At 39.0% G+C, this 19,204-nt stretch overlaps 1 protein-coding gene across 5 annotated transcripts in view; it reads left to right on the plus strand.

Annotated features, from left to right (window-relative positions):
• Positions 1-19,204, plus strand: part of LOC127804707 (uncharacterized) — a 93,582-nt gene that overhangs the window by 62,524 nt on the left and 11,854 nt on the right. For all 5 annotated transcript variants that reach the window (XM_052341654.1, XM_052341650.1, XM_052341653.1 and 2 more), the window contains 3 exons: positions 8,045-8,131; positions 14,276-14,402; positions 14,494-14,574. In XM_052341654.1, the coding sequence (XP_052197614.1) occupies positions 8,045-8,131; positions 14,276-14,402; positions 14,494-14,574 (295 nt within the window). The remainder of the gene's footprint in view (positions 1-8,044; positions 8,132-14,275; positions 14,403-14,493; positions 14,575-19,204) is intronic.

Here is a 19,204-nt window from a genome sequence, read left to right on the forward strand (position 1 = left end):
CCTCCTGAGTTTGGTGCAAACCGAACTCCATAGTGTCATGCCTTGCCTCCAATTGTTTCATCCGAGTGCCTTCCGCCATCTCCACAGATCACTTCTTTGGAATTTCACCTCTGAGAACAGCCTCCAAGAATCGTCTTGCTTTGATACCAAATGTTATGTTCCTAGACCTAATATAGAGTTTCTTTAGGTATGTAGGAAGAAATTAATAATGAGAGAAGTTGAGGGAGAGAAAGCAGAAAGAATCAAGAGGGAGAGAGAGAAAGGACAGAGAGAGAATTTTAGAGGGAAAAGATTCTGTTATTTCTCATGATGAATCCTCATCCTCCAATAGATTGCCTTTTTATAGGCTATCTAACCTTCAGTTGTAATTGTAACTGAAAGGTACAAGTTGTATCAGCAACAAACAATACAAGAAGACAAATACAAGTAAGCTATATTTACTGCTTTAATCCTTGGATCTTGACATATTTGTAGAAGTTCAAAACATTGCCTATCAGGCATGATAATATACCTCCTTAAAATATAATAAATCACATGCTAGATCTAGTTATACAATAAAGTGCTGACTGGAAGACAAACAATTTCCTCTACTCAGGTAGTCTTCCTCAGAAAAGGCCCCCCTCATAGGACCTTCAACCTACTCCTGTCAGTCTGATACGTTAAAGATAACAATTGCAAGCAAGTGGAGTTCTATAAACAAATAAACAAGAGCACTGATAGAAAATGGAACCTATTGAAAACAGCAAAAGAGCAGCGAGAATAAACTTTAGATTGGAAAAGTCGGAAGAAACCGCACTTCCTCAATTATCTATTGAATACTTCATGAGGAGTTTAAATAAACTAGAGATCCTAAAATCTAGGAATTTAAATACAAACAAAAACTATTTAAAAATACAACAACATAGATGTAACTAATCTCCTAATTTTTAGAGGAGTAGATAAGGTTCTATCTCCTCCTAGAATTTAGGAAAGATGGAGCTTTATCTTAATCACAGATTATCTTTGAATATTTCAACACTCCCTCTCAAGCTGGGGAATGGATATTTATTATTCCAAGCTTGCATATCAGATTCTCAAACCTCTTTGCTGCCAAACCTTTTGTGAATATATCAGCTACCTGTTCCTCAGATGAAACATGAGGAATATTGATTATACCTGCATCCAATTTTTCTTTGATAAAGTGTCGATCTATTTCAATGTGCTTTGTCCTGTCATGCTGAACTGGATTATGAGCAATACTTATAGCAGATTTGTTATCACAAGACAACTCAATTGCTCCTTGAGTTTTTATCTTCAAGTCTTCTAGGATAATTTTTAGCCACAACAATTCACATATCCCAAGGGCCATAGCCCTAAATTTTGATTCTGCATTTGATTTAGCCACAATGCTCTGTTTCTTACTCCGCCAGGACACTAGATTCCCACCTAGGAATACACAATATCCTGTGGTTGATCTTCTATTATTGATAGATCCTGCATAATCAGCATCTGTAAAGCCTTTAACATCTAATTCCTTTCCTTTTTTGAACAATAGACCCCTACCTGGATTAGTTTTGAGATATCCAAGTATCTTCCTTACAGCTTGCATATGCTCTTCAGTTGGGTTATGCATGAATTGGCTCACAAGACTAACAGCAAATGTAATATCAGGTCTAGTATGTGAGAGATATATCAACCGGCCCACTAGCCTTTGATATCTTCCTTTGTCAATTGGTTGGCTGTCAGGATTCTGCCATAGTTTTCCATTAGGTTCTACTGGGACACTGGATCCCTTGCCTCCTGTAAGCCCTGTTTCAGTAAGTAAATCTAAAACATATTTACGTTGAGATAGAAAGATACCATCCTTAGAGTAGGCCACTTCAATGCCCAGGAAATATCTGAGAATACCAAGATCCTTGATTTCAAATTCGTGGGCTAGGTTTCTTTTTAGCAGCACTTGTTCTTCCTCATCATCTCCGGTCACAATTATGTCATCCACATATACTAACAAAGTTGTAATCTTTCTTTCCCTTGAATGTTTCATGAAGAGTGTATGATCACCTCGGTTTTGATTATATCCCATTGTCTTCATGGCTTTAGAGAACCTTCCAAACCAAGCCCTAGGGGACTGTTTGAGTCCATAGAGAGCTTTCTTGAGCCTCATACTTTTCCTTTTCCTGTTTCTTGAAATCCCGGAGGCAACTCCATGAAAACTTTCTCTTCTAGGTCTCCATGTAAAAAGGCGTTCTTAACATCAAATTGTTGTAGTGTCCATCCAAAAAATGCTGCCAAAGAGATTAGAATTCTTACTGTTGCCATTTTAGCCACTGGTGCAAATGTTTCAAAATAGTCTATGCCATAGGATTGGGTATATCCTTTGGCTACTAATCTTGCCTTGAACCTGTCCAAAGTTCCATCAGCTTTGTATTTTACATTGAATACTCATTTGCAACCTACTGACACAACTCCTCTTGGTCTTGTTACTATCTCCCAAGTCTGATTTTTCTTTAAGGCTCTCATTTCTTCCATCATGGCTTGCTTCCAATTCTGATCTCTTAGGGCCTCTTCTACTGAATTAGGAATGACAATTGAATCCAAAGATGCTAGGAACCCTTTGTGTTTGTGAGACAGCCGATGGTAGGATAAGAAATTAGTTAAAGGATGTTGGGTACAGCTTCTTACACCCTTCCTAACAGCAATAGGCAGATCTAAATCATCATAACTTGGATTAGGAGGATTAGAGCAGTCTGAAATTGAGAGCTGAGAGTCATTTTCTACAATAGAAGGTTGTATAAATTCCTTACCTTGACTAGGATCAGATAATGGTGCTTGCTGGGAGTCCAGAGCAGGCTGTCTTCTTCTTTTGAAAACATAGGGAGATCCCTTGAACCGACCTGAAGGCTGTTGGCTGGAACCTGAGGGCTGATGGCTGGACTGAACAGCGTGAGAAGGAGGGGGAATCATATTCGCACTGTTATTATTTGGCTGAGATTGAGAAGAAGGGATCGGAGAGATAGGCAGCCGAGATAGAGCTTGAAAGACATCTTCCCCAACAGTCTGGTCACCATCTAAACACTCCCCCTGGCAACCAGTTTGATGTGAAGGAAAGAAAGGTTGGGTTTCAACAAATGTAACATCCTTGGAAATGTAAAATTTCTTTGTAGTGGGATGATAACATTTGTATCCTTTTTGGGTAGGAGAATATCCTAGGAAAACACACTTTAAGGCCCTAGGATCAAGTTTGTCTCTGTTTTGTTTGGGAATATGAACAAAAGAAACACACCCAAAGACCTTTAGTGGAAGAGGAGAATGTAGATTGAGGTCTGGAAAATAAGTAGATAGGAGCTGGAATGGAGATTGATTGTCTAAGGTTTTTGAGGGTACTCGATTTATTAAATAGGCTGCTGTAAGAGTAGTTTTCCCCCAGAAATTTTTAGGCACTTTATGATGATGGAGGAGACTTCGAGCAACATTAAGAAGGTGTCGCATCTTCCGTTCCGCAACTCCATTTTGTTGTGCAGTATAGACACACGAAGATTCATGAATTATCCCTTCTTGTTGAAAGAATTGGTGCAAGTGATTATTAACATAATCCTTTGCATTATCAGTTCGGAATTTCTGAATTGTGCAATTGAATTGAGTGGAGATTAGCTTGCAAAAATATGGCAAAATGGTGCTCACTGCAGCCTTATCTTTTAATAAGAAAATCCAAGTCATTCGAGTACAATCATCAATGAATGAAATAAACCATCGGGCCCCCGAACAATTTGGTATTTTAGAGGATCCCCATAGATCGGAATGAACCAAAAAGAAAGGTTTAGATGACTTCTTATTGCTAGATGGATAGGACACTCGATGATGCTTGGAAATAGCACATACCTCACACTAAAATTTACTAAGATCTAGGGACTGAAATAAGGAAGGAAACATGGTTTTTAGAAGAGGAAACGGATGGTGACCAAGTCGGTAATGTTGCAGCCAAGCATGAGCAGTAGAAGTAGAAGTGGACTGAGAGAATCCAGCAGCCTTAAAGGATCGGTTTTCAATCAAAGGATAGCCTCCCTTTTTCTCCAGATAGTACAGCCCATGTTGTTCCCTAGCTGCACCAATCATCTTCCCTGTCTTCAAGGCCTGAAATTCACACACATTAGGAGAGAAATTGGCACGGCAGTTTAAATCATCAGTAAGTTTATGAATGGACACAAAATTGGTAGATAAATTGGGCACATGTAGGACCTGTTTAAGGGTAATACTAGGGGTGAGGGTGACTGTTCCTTGACCTCTAATGGAAACCGAAGTTCCATTAGCAATGGTAATCCGTTTGGAGGTAACAATAGGTTCATAAGTGTCAAAAAACAATGGATTAGGGGTCATGTGATCAGTGGCTCCTGAATCTAGGATCCAAATGTCATTCTTATCAGTTTTAAAGGCATTAAGAGATACCAAATGTACATAATTACCTTGCTGGGCGAAAGTGCAGTTTCCATCATTGATAGTCTTAAGAAGAGCCTTAAGTTTGTTAATTTCCTCACCATCAAGTTGTGCAATCTCAGTACCTAGGGCTGATTCTTCCTTACTCACTGTTCCTCCTTCTTCCTTTTCTTTGGATGATATGTAGGCCTGTTTTGGTGCTGTCATATTTTTAAAACCGCCCATCTTTTTCAACACGGCCTCCTTACCATGAAGTTTGAAGCAATAATCTCGAGTATGCCTAGGCTTGTTGCAAAAACTACACCAAAGCCCTTCACGATTTTTGTTTGCCTCTATTTTTCCCATCTTAAAACGTGTTCCATCCTTCTTTGTGGCAGTCATGGCTGATCCTTTTGTTCCTCCGTCACTGAGCATAACTCCCCTTCGGTTTTCTTCACTTCTTACCACAGCGAAAACTTCATTCAGGGAGGGTAGCTTCTCTCTACCAAGGATTTGAATCCTTACTTGATCAAACTTAGCATTTAACCCAGCAAGGAATTCAACAATCCTATCTCTCTCAATAATCCGGCTAAGAGTGGCTGCATCACTGCTGCATATCATCTTTATCTCCTGATATTGATCTAGCTCTAACCAATGCCCATTCATCTTGTTAAAATACTCTGTAACTGTTAGAGATGCTTGTCGAGTACTATTAATCTTTGTTTTGATATCAAAGATTACCGATACATCTTGTACCTTGGAATAAGTTTGCCTAATGGTGTCCCAAATAGCCTTAGCCGAATTTAGGAACATATAATTCTTACTAATCTCGGGTTGCATAGCATTCCACAGCCATGACATGATAAGAGAATCCTCGATATCCCAAGCCGGAAAAGCTGGATCAGTGGTCTTCGGGGGTGAGGCAGTGAGGTGTCCTAGCTTTCCTCTCCCTTTGAGGAAGGTTCAAACAAGCTGCGCCCATTGGAGGTAATTTCTACCGTCCAATCTATAGGAAACATGCATTCCAGGCAATTCTCCACTGCTGGTTCCAGAGAAGTTGCCCGCACTTCCAGGTATACCGGTAATCGAATCCGATTCTGATTCTCCAGTAACAAGACCAAGATTAACATCCGAGATTGCTGACATCCTTGGTGATTAAGGAATCAAGAGAGGGCAATAAAGGCCTAGGGATGAACACAAAGGCTGAGAAACAATGACTGGAAGGAAAAATCGAGTGCAATAAAGGCTTGGCAAAGGTCTAAGAGCAGAATGAAGGCTCTGATACCATGTTGAAAACAGCAAAAGAGCAGCGAGAATAAACTTTAGATTGGAAAAGTCGGAAGAAACCGCACTTCCTCAATTATCTATTGAATACTTCATGAGGAGTTTAAATAAACTAGAGATCCTAAAATCTAGGAATTTAAATACAAACAAAAACTATTTAAAAATACAACAACATAGATATAACTAATCTCCTAATTTTTAGAGGAGTAGATAAGGTTCTATCTCCTCCTAGAATTTAGGAAAGATGGAGCTTTATCTTAATCACAGATTATCTTTGAATATTTCAACACCCAATGTAACATTGGACATAATCTTAATGATATGACATACACAAGTTTTGAAGGAACAAAAGGAAACATTTCATGTTAAGTTAATGATAAAAAAAATATAACAAATAAATATGACTTCAGTAGTAAAGTATTTCATAGAAAAGCTGGCATGAGAGAAAACAGTTTCAGATAAATATCACATTTTATCATGTCTGGAGTTTACAACAATTGCAAACTACTATATGGAGTCCTGGTGGGCCAGAGACACAATAAATAAATCCTTTAGTACTTGTAATGAGAACTCTTTGGCTAGGAGTGAGGGCACCCACTAATTGCCAAGGATCACATAACTGATCGCTCTAAAGAAGTAATCTTAGCAAGTGGTATACAGCTACTAGAATAGAGGTTAACAGACTCTTGTCAGGTTTTAGTGACGGGCGCAAAATATTAGCTCATTAGTGGCTAGAATCAGGATGCTTTGTGTATCTTCTTCATCAAAAGTGACATTCCACAATACCTAGAGTATTCAAATTGAAGGGCAGCTTTTAGATTATAGCAAATCAAATCTAACAATTGATAAACTCTTTGAAATACACATTTTGAGTTCAGCAATGGTTTCCAGATAAATAAGTAGTAGAGCAAGGCTTCAAATAAATCATTGATGTTGAAACCTATCCTGTAGTACTATGGAGAAAATCCATAAGAGCACAAATATTTGATAATGAACAAGGTTCATATCTACCATTTAAACTGAAATAAAGGGTCTTTTTTGTATCATAAACAAGTTGAATTCCGAGCTAGAGATATTACAAGAGTGAAGCATTTAGATAAGGCTAAAAAAAAATGCCCAAGCATAATAATGTATTAAAACACATTCAGGGCTCAAATCACTGAATTAATATCCCATGAGGCTATTTTTAATTTGCAATTCAATAGCCGATATAAATAGAATCAAGTTACAATCTTATGAGTAGTAACTCACAGATCTGTACTAAGTTGTAATCAAGTAAGCTGATTAAACCAAGGTAAAATGTAAGCTCTATTAATTTCAACTAGAATGGAAGAAAGTAGTAGACAAGAGGCCAGGCTTGTAACTCTATCTAACAGATACCACAACATTTAATTAAAAAACAACCCAACATTATCTTTTCAAAAAACCTCTAATAGGAATAGTAAATAAAGAAAAAATAAAATGCACAGATAGGATTTATCGAAAGTGAAAATAACATATAATATCATTGTTGTCAAAAGGTTGCCTGAGGCAGACCTAGGTGTGCCTAGGCTCAAGGCTTAGCTGAGGGTGTGCCTCACTCTAATGAGGCGCACACCTTTCCTTGAGCACCAAGGTGCACTTCTTTCATGCCTATGTCATTATTTTTTTGTTTTTAATTTTTTATGGACTCGTTAAAATCTAACTAATAATAACTAGGAAACAAATTAAAAGAAATTTGAGAAAACAATTCAAACACTTGATTAGCTATCAAATAAATGTGCACCTTGCATCCAAAAGGCTCATGCCTATGCCTCAAACCTCGTGCCTCAATGTGCCTTGAGCCTTTGACAACTATGTTGGATATTGAAATATGCTTCTCTTTAGGGTACTTACTATCTGTTTAAATGGTGAAATTTTTTAAAATGTAGAGATGTTAGATTGATGTTAGGGAGCAATCATGCAAGGACTATTGAAAATTTTGCCAATGCCTCACGAACTCAACATGCTTCCCTGTGAATATCTGTATATTTTGATAGTTGAAGTAGTCTCTGGCCTGACTTGTCCTTTTGATCTTGTAGCTCAGTGTTTTTATTTTTTTATTTTTTTTAAGAAAGTAGCAGTGGTTGGTAAAAACTGAGATGAAATTTTCATTTCAAAATCCATATCTACAATGATTAAAACTCAACTCCTGCCACAGGATGAGGTGAAAATTAAAAAGACTTTAGTATTCTTTTAATCAAATGTTTCTTTCACAGAGCATCTCTTTTAAACATTTAAATGCATAATTGCCAGCATCTGACTCAATTTATTTATGTATACTCCTACCATAATTTTTGTGTCTAGATTCAGTCAAACAAATGTATTTTTTGTTTTACTTTTTGAATTACAGGACTGCTCATGCTGTACACCTATTGCTGAAAAGTTTGCTCTGACTTCACCAGAGATATTGGCAGGGAAAGGATTTAGCCGACTTCTGGTACTTAGTCCCTCTAAACCACAAAAATGAATTTTCCCCTTTGCCTACCTATGCATGTAATCTTTTCTGTTCAGCAGTTTATTATTTTTTGTCTCATCTAGTAAGATGGGAAAAATGATTTGCTTAGCCAATCCAAGTTGTTGGTAAAAGATTTTATTGAGTCAAGATAAGACCTAAATTTAAAGAATATTCCAAGTCCATTTTGAATGCAACTATCAGTTTGCATTCTTTCCATCTAGATCATCTAAAATAAATAGAATGATAGAATTCTCTAAGAGTATTCAGCCAAGAAGTTTGCATACTAAAGGGGAGTTGTGAACTTCCTCGCCAATGTGAAATTGGGTTTAGAAACATCCCTGCTAACTGGGATCAAATCAAGGTTCACCAAGGCTAGCGTCTGCTGCTGGTAGCAATGTGAAAAAGGTTCTCGCAAAACATTCATCTAATGCAAAATCCAATTATTGATCCATAACACTAATAATCCGATTAAGACCAATAAATACCATGTACCATGCAGTCAACACATAAGAATATTAGCCCCCACAAGCATGGTGTAGCAGTAAAGCACAAGGAGGATAACAAGAGCATCGAATGTTTGAATCCTTGTGGTATCTTGGAAGACAAAATTATTGTTAGAAGGCAACATTAGCTGGAAGATAGTAGTAAAGCTGGAAGGCAAGTCGCCCACGTGGTGCGCCCTGTCGCCCCTTTGGGGGTCCTGTCCGCACGACGTAAAGGTGGAGTCCATGGGGAGGGTAACTGTTTCTTGAAAGTTCACTCCGAGTGTGTATAGGCTGTGACTGCATTTGGATTTACTTGGGGGGAGAACTAGGGGAGAAGGCCACTCTCCCCAAGATTAGTCTGGCGAAACTCGAACACTTGGGTCATAAAAAAAAAAAAAAAAAATTAAGAGTTAAAAAAATATAGCAAAATGAATGGCAAAGGGCTTGCCTAATTTCCTAAGCTCTTGTTTCAGTTCAAGGACATAACCAATTATGAGTATGAAGAGTTAAAAAGATTTGAAAAGTATATTTATTTTTTCACAAGTGATGAAAATTCCAACCTATGTAATTGTATAAAAAAAGATTTACTTTTATTAATCTGCAAGGATCAATAGAAATAATATAAAAACAATGTCACAATATAAATTGTTTGCTCACACTGCATGTGCCTAACCTTACATATTCACACTAAACTAGGATTATGAGCTTCTCAAAAACTTGGTTGAATCAATAGTCGCCAATGATTCCTTCCCCCTTCTCCGCTCTCTCTCTTTGTTCCCCTCCTTCTCCCTATGGATATATATACATCCATTTATGCCTATTCATACATGGGTTTGGTCTATTATTTATACTTATTCCAATGTGAATTACATCGAAAGCATCTAAATCCTTTGTTGAACATGAACTTCAACATACAACGCAATTCGAACAACTTTAGTCTCATTAGATGGGGTCTATCTAAATTATATCTTGCCCATCCTCTCTATTCATGACCATCATTTGTAAGGCTATTAAATCCCATGTCCTGTCTAAGAGTTTCTCATCAAGTTTTTTTTATAATCCTTTTTCTTTTTCTTTTTTTTACTTTTTTGCTGCAAATATCTTGTACTCCATCTACTTTCCTCTTAGGTGCTTCTATTAGTCTTTTTTGTTCTTGTACTATATGCTAATGTCCAGTTTAGGTGCTTCTATTAGTCTTTTTTGTTCTTGTACTATATGCTAATGTCCAGTTTAGTATTGATTCCTTTTTTTCTTTTTTTTTTTAGTTGAGTACTTGAACATTCAAAATCACGTCAACTTCCTACCTATTGTCAATCAACTATTATTTGTCTTTAGCCAAACTAAAAATTGACTACGGTGGGTACCAAATTAGCCCCTTTTCCCTAAATCCAATCCATTTACTTGGATTTGGTATTAAACATGGATCCAATTACCCAATCCTAGATTTGGATCTGATTATATATATCATTGTTGAATGATTCACAAAGATTGGAGGAGATTAGAAGAAAGGATCGTGAGCTAACTTTCCTAAAATCAAGACAGATATCCTCTCCAAGATTAGGAATGTGATCCTGATTTAAGATGTTTCCTAATTCTGTAATTGTATCTTTTTGTTTCCTTGTATAGTGTACAGCAGATTTGTTATCCTTTTCTATAACTTTCCTAGTGTAATCTTCTTCCCTATTAATAGGGAATGTATTCAGTGTCTGTAACATAATAGAACAATTCCTTTGTTCTTCTTGTTCATTCTATACCAATATTTGCATGGTATCAAAGCCTACCTAAGGAAGACTCGTTCTTTTTCCCGACCTTCATTGCCTGATAGTTCCCAGTCCTTCTCTTCTAGTAGTCATCCCATATAATGTCCGTGGTTTCAGAAACAATTTCTCCCATGTCAACGAGGGAAGCAATATCGACTGAGCCATCAACCAGAGGTGCTTCTTCGAGTGATTTCCTTGGTATGCACCATTCATACCGATTGGATGGTGGTAACTACCTCTAATGGTGTCAACTGGTGAGGACGTTTTTGAAGGAAAGGGGGAAGATTTTTCATCTCACTAGACCAATCCCTAAGGCCTTGGATCCCATGTTTGTTGCTTGGGACATAGAGGATTCTATGTTGATGTCATGGCTATGGAGTTCCATGCAACTCGAGTTGAGTAAAAATTACATGTTTTTACCTACGATTAAAGACATTTGGGAGATAGTTCCATGCAACTCGAGGGGATAAGTTCGAGCCACTCCATAGGAAAGCACAGACCATCTGCTCAAGCTCTTTAAGGACCTTTTTTGGGAGAATGAAGATAGAGGCCCAATAGACTTGAATAGTGGAGAGCATTGATTGAACAAGTTGGAGTCTACTAGCAAAGGATAAAAGGTGACCACACCAAGAACCCACCTTGGAGCGCACTCAATCAAGAATCGAACGGCAATCACTATATGAGAGCTTTGTAGAAATCAGAGGGACGCCTAACTAGCAAATAGGCAAGGAACCCAGACAAAAGCTGAATTCCATAACTAGTTTCGCACGTAGATCCGAGGAGGAACAACAAACAAAACAATTGCTTTTTGAAGGGTTAACATGCAAACCAAAGAAGTCAACGAAGCAGTCTAAGCAACGTTTCAGAACTTTGACAAACTCTCTATCCCCATGAGAGAAGAGTGAGAGATCATCGGCAAACTTGAGCATGGCCAAGCCTAACGGATCACACTTCCAATAATATTGGAAAGTCATCCACATGGGAGTGATACTTCAGGATACCATGGAGGATTTGCGTGACAAGAACAAACAAATAAGGTGATAAGGGGTCCCCTTGGCGAAGACCACGCCCTCCATGAAAAAAACTATGAAGATACCCGTAAATCTTGACCGAATACTTAGGGGAGGTGACACAAGCTCTAATCCAAGAACAGAAACACAGGGGAAAATTCATAAGCCGAAGAATCAAAAACAAGAACTCCCAATTCATAGAGTCATAGGCCTTGCTTAAGTTAACTTTCAAGGCACAACGGGGGGAACCACACAAGAGATGGTAACAATAGAGGAGCTCCTGGGCTAACAAAATATTATCCCCAATGAAGCAACCAAGCACGGACACTGTCTAAGAGCCATCCACTAGATGAGACAGAAAGGGTTTGAGCCAGGGTTAGCAAGAATCTTAGAAATGACCTTAGAGATCACATTAGAGCAAGATATGGGCCTGAATTGACTAGGATATTTAGGATGAGGGACCTTAGGGATAAGACTAATAATAGTAGCATTTTCTTCGCCAAGCAATTGACCTTATTGGAAGAAATTACAAATGCCCGCTGTAAAGTCAGGACTGACCACTTCCTAGGCCTGATGAAAAAATTTAACAGCGAAACCATTAGGGCTATGGGTTTTATCATCACCCATAGAGAACAGAGCAAGGCGAACTTCCTCAGAAGTGACATCCTTAATAAGCTCAGGCTAACAATCAAGCGAAAGAGAATGCTCCACATACCTATAGACCTCCTCCAAAGATAAGGAAGAAGCATGAGAGCGTGGGCCTAAGAGAGCATGGAAATGGGAGAGAAGCACCTGAGACACTTTGTCATCTAATGAAGTGTGAGAGCCATCCTCACGAGTAATACTATGAATATGGTGATAGTTTCGATTAGATAATATTTGTTGGAAGAAGAACCGAGAGTAGCGGTCTCCCTGCCCAACCCATCTAATATGAGCACGAAGCCTAAAGAACTCTCTCTTGTGGACTAAAAGCATCAGAATAGAGATGGGTTAAAGACATTTCCCTCTATCTCAGAGAGACATCATCAGGGGAGTCCTAAAGGAGGCGTTGCACTTCCTGAAGCTGATCACAAAAGAGAATAACCTTAGAGGTGACATGGCCATAGCTATTATTCATAGATTTTAGACCTCTCTTAACACTCTTAAGCTTCTGAACGAGACTATACATAGGCCAACCATGACAATCCTACTCCCAACAGGACTTGGCAGTATGGAGGAAAAGAGGATGCTTACCGAGGTGATTATTAAAATGAAAACAACCACCAGACCTATTATGGTTTCCTTGAAGATCAACAACCATAGGGCTATGGACAGAAATACCACGAGGGAAAAAGAGAGCACGACTATCACCAAAGTGAGCCAACCAACCATCATTGACGAGGATCCTATCAAGCTTACGATATATACAATCCATCCCAAAATGTTTGTTATTCCAAGGGATGAACGAGACAAAAATTCCACAAAACGAGCCATGCCAATGGAGATGGCAAGGTTGCCCCCATGCATCTTGGAAACATTGTGTAATTATCCAACATGCTTAAAATGCACATTGTGTAATGCTTGTGGTTAATATGGTTTAGTTCGCCTTTTTATATGTATCAAATTTATCTCAAGGGTATGTTAATATGTATATATTCTTCTCGGTCCATCAATGAACACAAAGCTCAGCTTGTACTGCCCACTCGTGGCACATATCATCTTAGGGATCTTAATCTATGATTTTAGTAGGATGGAGTATAGTTAGAGGTTTCAAAATTCCTTTGCTTCTTTGTTACGTCTTGATCCCGTTACAGATCCAGGGTCCTCGTAGTGCTATGCAAGGTCATGTAGTGCTTCTTATATGATGAAAACATACAACAACATACTAATCCTTTATCCCACTATTTGGTGTTAACCACATGAATTCTAGCTTTCCATTCATTTCCATCTATGACTTATCTTCTGTAAATCTCATATAATATCTAATGAAAACATGTTTTCAAGAAATATATGAATCTTTATCTTTGTAATGATGATTTTGAGAACTTAGATTCCATGTCTAGTTCACTTCTTTTTTGGAGCTTCTGCAATCAGCAGGCTTTCAAACCACAGAACCAGATGTAATTCAGTACATTTCCAATGATTATGCTTCATTCTTCTAGGGTAAAACCTTTTGTTGAGTAGCACCCACTTTTGAAGCAGTCCAAGTTCCTCTTCAACTCAAGGATTAGAATTACTTTTCTATGCATTGTTTTGGTTAGCTAGGAGAAGAAAATGCTTCCTGTTCATTTTGGAACACAAGTGAAATATATGGGTGCACAATAACTACAGTGTTGAATAATATGCCCATACAAGTTTAGCTTAAAGTTACAGGTTCAAGTAATAGCTAGGAATTCAAAAAGAAAAGAATTACTAGTGTTTTGGTTAATTGCATTCTATTTTAACAGAACATTTGAATTTTGGTTTTCCTCTAGTGTTTTGTGTCAGCCTCCTAATAATTTGGTTGGAACAAAAACTGAAATAAAAAAAAAAAAAATTTCACAAGTCTTCTGCGCCTACAGGAACTTCAAACAGATCATATGATTCTAGAACTTAACCAAGCTTTTGCTACAAAACTAGATGTCTTTTTCTCTGAACAGCCTTTTTTATGCTCCCTTATATTCCGTTTGGCCACACTGCTATGAGTATTCTGTGCCTTGTCCTACATCTCTACGTTCATGATTAGTTATGTTGTGTGGCTAATATTCTCCTAGCATAATGCTCCTCCAGAATCAGTTCATACTTTTTGTCCTGTAATATATATTTTGAAACTTTTTCCTTGTCAACTTTTTTCTTTATATACTGAATTATTTTGGCAATTTGATTGTTTACTTCTCTTTCCATGACATGTAGTTAGCTGGCATCCTGTTGGATACTGGAAATTTAACTAGCACTCAGTGTACCTCCAAAGATAAGTACATGGCTACATTGCTGATTAATGGGGCTGGTCGATTTGGATTGAATGGTCTATACCAGATTCGTACGTGTTTGAAAGTTACTTATTGCTCTTAATTCCAAATATTGATTCTGCTTCAGAGTATAAGGCTCAGTTATAAATATCATGTTCACAGTGCGGCACAAAATGTATGATGTATCCCACCTTAAAGTTGGAGATATTTTGCGGAAGGATTTCAAGAAGTGGACAAGAGTAGGTATGGACATTTTCCATTTTCATCTTTGTTATAAATCCCCAAGGTCTCTTGATGTCTCAGTTCCGAAGATTTCTTATGACCCTACTGGAAAAACTCTCACTTGATCAGCTAGGAATTTTCCCCTCTCTTTGTGTGCATCAGATGACTAGTCTTAGTTCTTCCTATGTTGAATTGATTTTCTGAGTGAATACCATGCCAGACTTGTGGCAGACATTGACACTTCTTTGTTTTTCTTTTTCCTTTTTATTATTATTGAAAGACCACCAGAATTATTTGCTGTTTTATTGTATGTAATTTGACTATGATGAAAATAATCCTGACATGACACATAAACACGGGATTCTTTCAGTATTGGGGCTGGCTGGCCATGATAATGTATTTACCTATTGATTTTTCTATTTGGTAGTGTCACGTTAGCTAGCTAAGTAGTCATTGTAGTAAGGCTGCTATACCTTGTAAAATAAAACCCTGTTTGGCATAATTGGAGGAATGTTCCAGCATGCCGTGGGAATTGTTATAAGCGCAAGTGGGCAAGTTGGGAAACCGTTTTGGCGCCTAAACTCAGCCCCAAATCAGTATAAATACTACTAATCCGCACCTAGCTGGATATGATGAATGAAATTAGAAATTAGTTTCCCTCTCAATTCTCATTCTCTCTCTATACTTCTCTATTCTCCCCCTAAATTCCCCAATTCCCTCGCATCAACCATTCTCTAGCAATTGAGAATTCTCTTGTCAAATCAGGAATTTGACAAATTGGTATCAAAGCAAGGTTCTGGCCATTGAATTGGAAGAGCGATTGGACATGGCCGACGGTACCTGAATGAAGCACATGGAGACTCAGCTATAGTAGTTGTCCATGTCAATGACGGGGATGCAGAGCCGAGTGGACTCAATGGAAGGAAGGATGGAGATGGTGGTAGACTAAAAATTGGAGATGATGGCGGGAAGGTTGTGCACGAACTTATGTCAATGACGGGGATGCAGAGCCGAGTGGACTCAATGGAAGGAAGGATGGAGATGGTGGTAGACTAAAAATTGGAGATGATGGCGGGAAGGTTGTGCACGAACTTACGTGGAGCAAATAAAGGAGCCTCATTGCAGGAGTTGATAGTGGAGGCTTTAATGAGAAAACAAAGGAATAAGAACAGAGGGGTTGGTCAAGGGATGGTGCTGTCTGGAGAAAGGATGCAAGGAAAAGAAACCACAAGAGGGGGTACTGGGGTGAAGTAGTTGACATCTATACCCCCTAGCACGAATTTACAACAGAGGAGAGCAGTAGGGTTATCTCTTTGGTGTGGGGATAGGTACACCCTAGGACATCTATGTAAGAAGCAATTGCTCCTGCTAGAAGGAGAGGAAAAAGAAGAGGAAGAATTGGCTGTGATGGGAGATGAGGAGAAGGAAGGCAGTGGGGCTATTTCCTTGCATGCAATCAAGGGAGTAGCCAATAGCAAGATCATTAAGGTTGAGGGAAAAGTGCAGGACAGTACCCTCATGGTCCTAATAGATAGTGGGAGCACCCACAATTTTATTGATGAGGGAACAACCAAGAAGATGATATGCCAATTGGCTAGCACTCAACCCCTGTCTGTCACAGTGGCTAACGAGGATAAAGTGATCAACAAATCTGCATGCTTAGGATTCTGCTGGAAATGCAAGGGCAAGATTTCCATGCTGATTTAAGGTTACTCAAATTAGGGGGTGTCTTATTGTGCTTGGGGTTGATTGGATACGGGAGGTTTGAGTCCAATCAACTTTGATTTTAACAACATGGAGGTAACCCTAGAGAAGGAGGGGCGAAGGGTGGTGTTGCTGGGAAATATGGAGGTGGGAATATGCAAACTGATTTAAGGAAAAAAGCTGCAACAACTATTCAAGAAGAAAATAGCACAAGTGGGATAATTGTTCTCAATTGAAGCCATTGAGCAACAAGAGACAGATGTGGAAGGAGGCTCTAAACCCACCTAGCAGGTACATGAATTGGCCCTCCTTGATTCATTACTGGCTGAATATCAAGATCTTTTTGTAGAACCTAAGTCATTACCACCCAAACGATCATTAGACCACACCATACCCCTCTTAACTCAATGTGGAACCAGTAAACATTAGGTCTTACCGATGCCCACCAAACTCAAATTCGAAATTGAGAAACTGGTTAAAGAAATGCTAAGCCAATCTATTATAGCCACAACCCTTTTGCTTCCCTTGTCCTATTGGTATAGAAAAAGATAGCACTTGGCGCTTCTGTGTTGATTACAGATAGCTCAATGCCATCACCATTAAGGACAAATTTCCTATCGCAATCATTTAAGACCTACTAGGTGAGTTTAAGCATGCCTCAATATTCTCTAAACTAAACCTACGTTCAGGATACCATCAGATTAGGATGGATCCTAATGATATACCTAAAACAACATTCAAGACACACCATAGGCATTTTGAATTCACAATGATGCCTTTTGGCCTCACAAATGCCCCTGCCACATTTCAAGCCCTTAAGAACCAAATTTTTGAGCCATACCTCAAAAAATCCGTATTGGTCTTCTTTGATGACATCCTAGTCTATAGCCCTTCCTTTGGTCAACACCTAAACCACAATAGGGCTACATTTGAGATTTTAAGATTTAATTGGTTGTGGATCAAGTCGTCAAAGTGTGCTTTTGCACAAAAACATGTGGAATATCTTGGGCACATTATTTCAAGAGTTGGAGTGGGTACAAATCCCAAGAAAATAGAGGCTATTGTGACTTGGCCTAAACCCACCAATATCAGGACCTTGAGGGGATTCCTAGGGCTCATCGGCTACTACAAGAGATTTGTGAAAATTTATGGTATGCTCAGCAAACCATTGACTGAGCTATTGAAGGATGAAGGATTTAAATGGAACCCCAAGGCGGAAAAAGCTTTTGAGCAGCTGAAAAGGGCTTTAAGTGAGGTCCCCATACTAGGCTTGCCTGACTTTAGCAAGCCATTCACATTGGAAACGGATGCTAGCAATTATGGGATTGGTGCAGTCCTATATCAAGATGGTAGGCCCTTGGGCATTCCTCAGTCAAGCCCTAGCACCTAGGCACCAAGGCCTCAACATTTATGAAATGGAGCTGATGATTGTGCTAATGGCAATAGAGAAGTGGTGGCACTATTTTGAAGGAGGAAGGTTCGTGATTAAAACAGATTACGTAAGTTTGAAATTCTTGTTGTAGCAGAGACTGCATACTCAGTTGCAGAAGAAAGGCATGACCAAACTCATGGGATTAGATTATGTGATTCACTTTAGGAAAGGGAAGGAAAATGTGGTAGCAAATGCTCTATCTCATTGCCATGAGGAATGGATGTCTACAGCTATCACCACAGTGGTGCCAGATTAGGTCCAAGAGGTCATGGATAGCTATCAAAAGGGGGAATGGACAAAGGAGCTACTGGAGCAACTAAGCATTAATGCGTACGGTAGGCCAGACTACACATTGATCAATGGAGTGATAAGGTACAAAGGCCGGATGATTATAGGGGACTATGAGGAGTTGAAGGATAGGATAGTTAATACACTGCATGGGTCTCCAATTGGTGGTCACTTGGGCATACAAAATACCTACCGCAAGGTTAAACAAGTATTCTTTTGTCCCCAATTAAAGAAATACGTGTGGGATTATGTTTTAAGATGTGATGTGTGTAGACGATGCAAACATGAGACAGTGGCTCACCCCGGACAACTACAGCCCCTGGACAAGTTTACTAAGTTTAGCCTCTTCAATGGGTTATCCCACCCATTCACAGCACAAGAAGTGGCTAGAGCATTCATGGAGAATGTGGTGAAGCTACATGGGATTCCTCAGTCCATCGTATCAGACCGGGACAAAGTATTTACTAGCCTCTTTTGAAAAGAACTCATGAGGTCTTTGGGCACTAAGCTCTTAATGTCTACTGCATGCCATCCTAAAACGGATGGTCAAACAGAACGAGTAAATCAATGTATGGAAGCATATTTAAGGTGCCTGAGCTTCTTACAATCCAATGGGTGGCATAAGTTGCTAGCAGTAGCTCAGTGGTGGTATAACTTGAGCTACCATAGGTCAATCAAAATGACCCCCTTTAAAGCTCTTTATGGCTACAAACCGGACTTACTTCCAACTATAGGACACACTACAGTGGCGACAGTTGGGGCTTACTTGCAGCAAATATAAGACATTATGAGGCTATTTAAAGCAGAATTGACTAAGGCCAAGAACAGAATGAAGCAATTGGCTGACAAAAAGAGGAGTGAGAGGGAGTTCTCAGTGGGAGAAGAAGTTTATTTGAAGCTTAGCCAGCAGCACCTCAAGACACTAACCCGGCAATCCATCTCCAAGCTGAGCCCCAAGTATTATGGGCCATTTTCCATTATAGAGAAGATAGGTACCGTGGCTTACAAGTTACAACTATCGGAAGATGCATGTATTCACCCCATCTTCCACGTTTCTCTTCTCAAGAAAGCTATTGGAACATAGAGGTCCACTCCGACACTACCGCCTATGGTGGGAGACACCCCAACAGAGGCAATACCTACAGCTGTAGTGGACAAAAGGGTGATTCACTGAAATAGGGCTCATCTCATCTAGGTACTAGTCTAGTGGTTATCCCTCCACTCAAA

The sequence above is a fragment of the Diospyros lotus genome, chromosome 6 (assembly GCF_014633365.1).
Source record: "Diospyros lotus cultivar Yz01 chromosome 6, ASM1463336v1, whole genome shotgun sequence".
NCBI lineage: Eukaryota > Viridiplantae > Streptophyta > Magnoliopsida > Ericales > Ebenaceae > Diospyros > Diospyros lotus.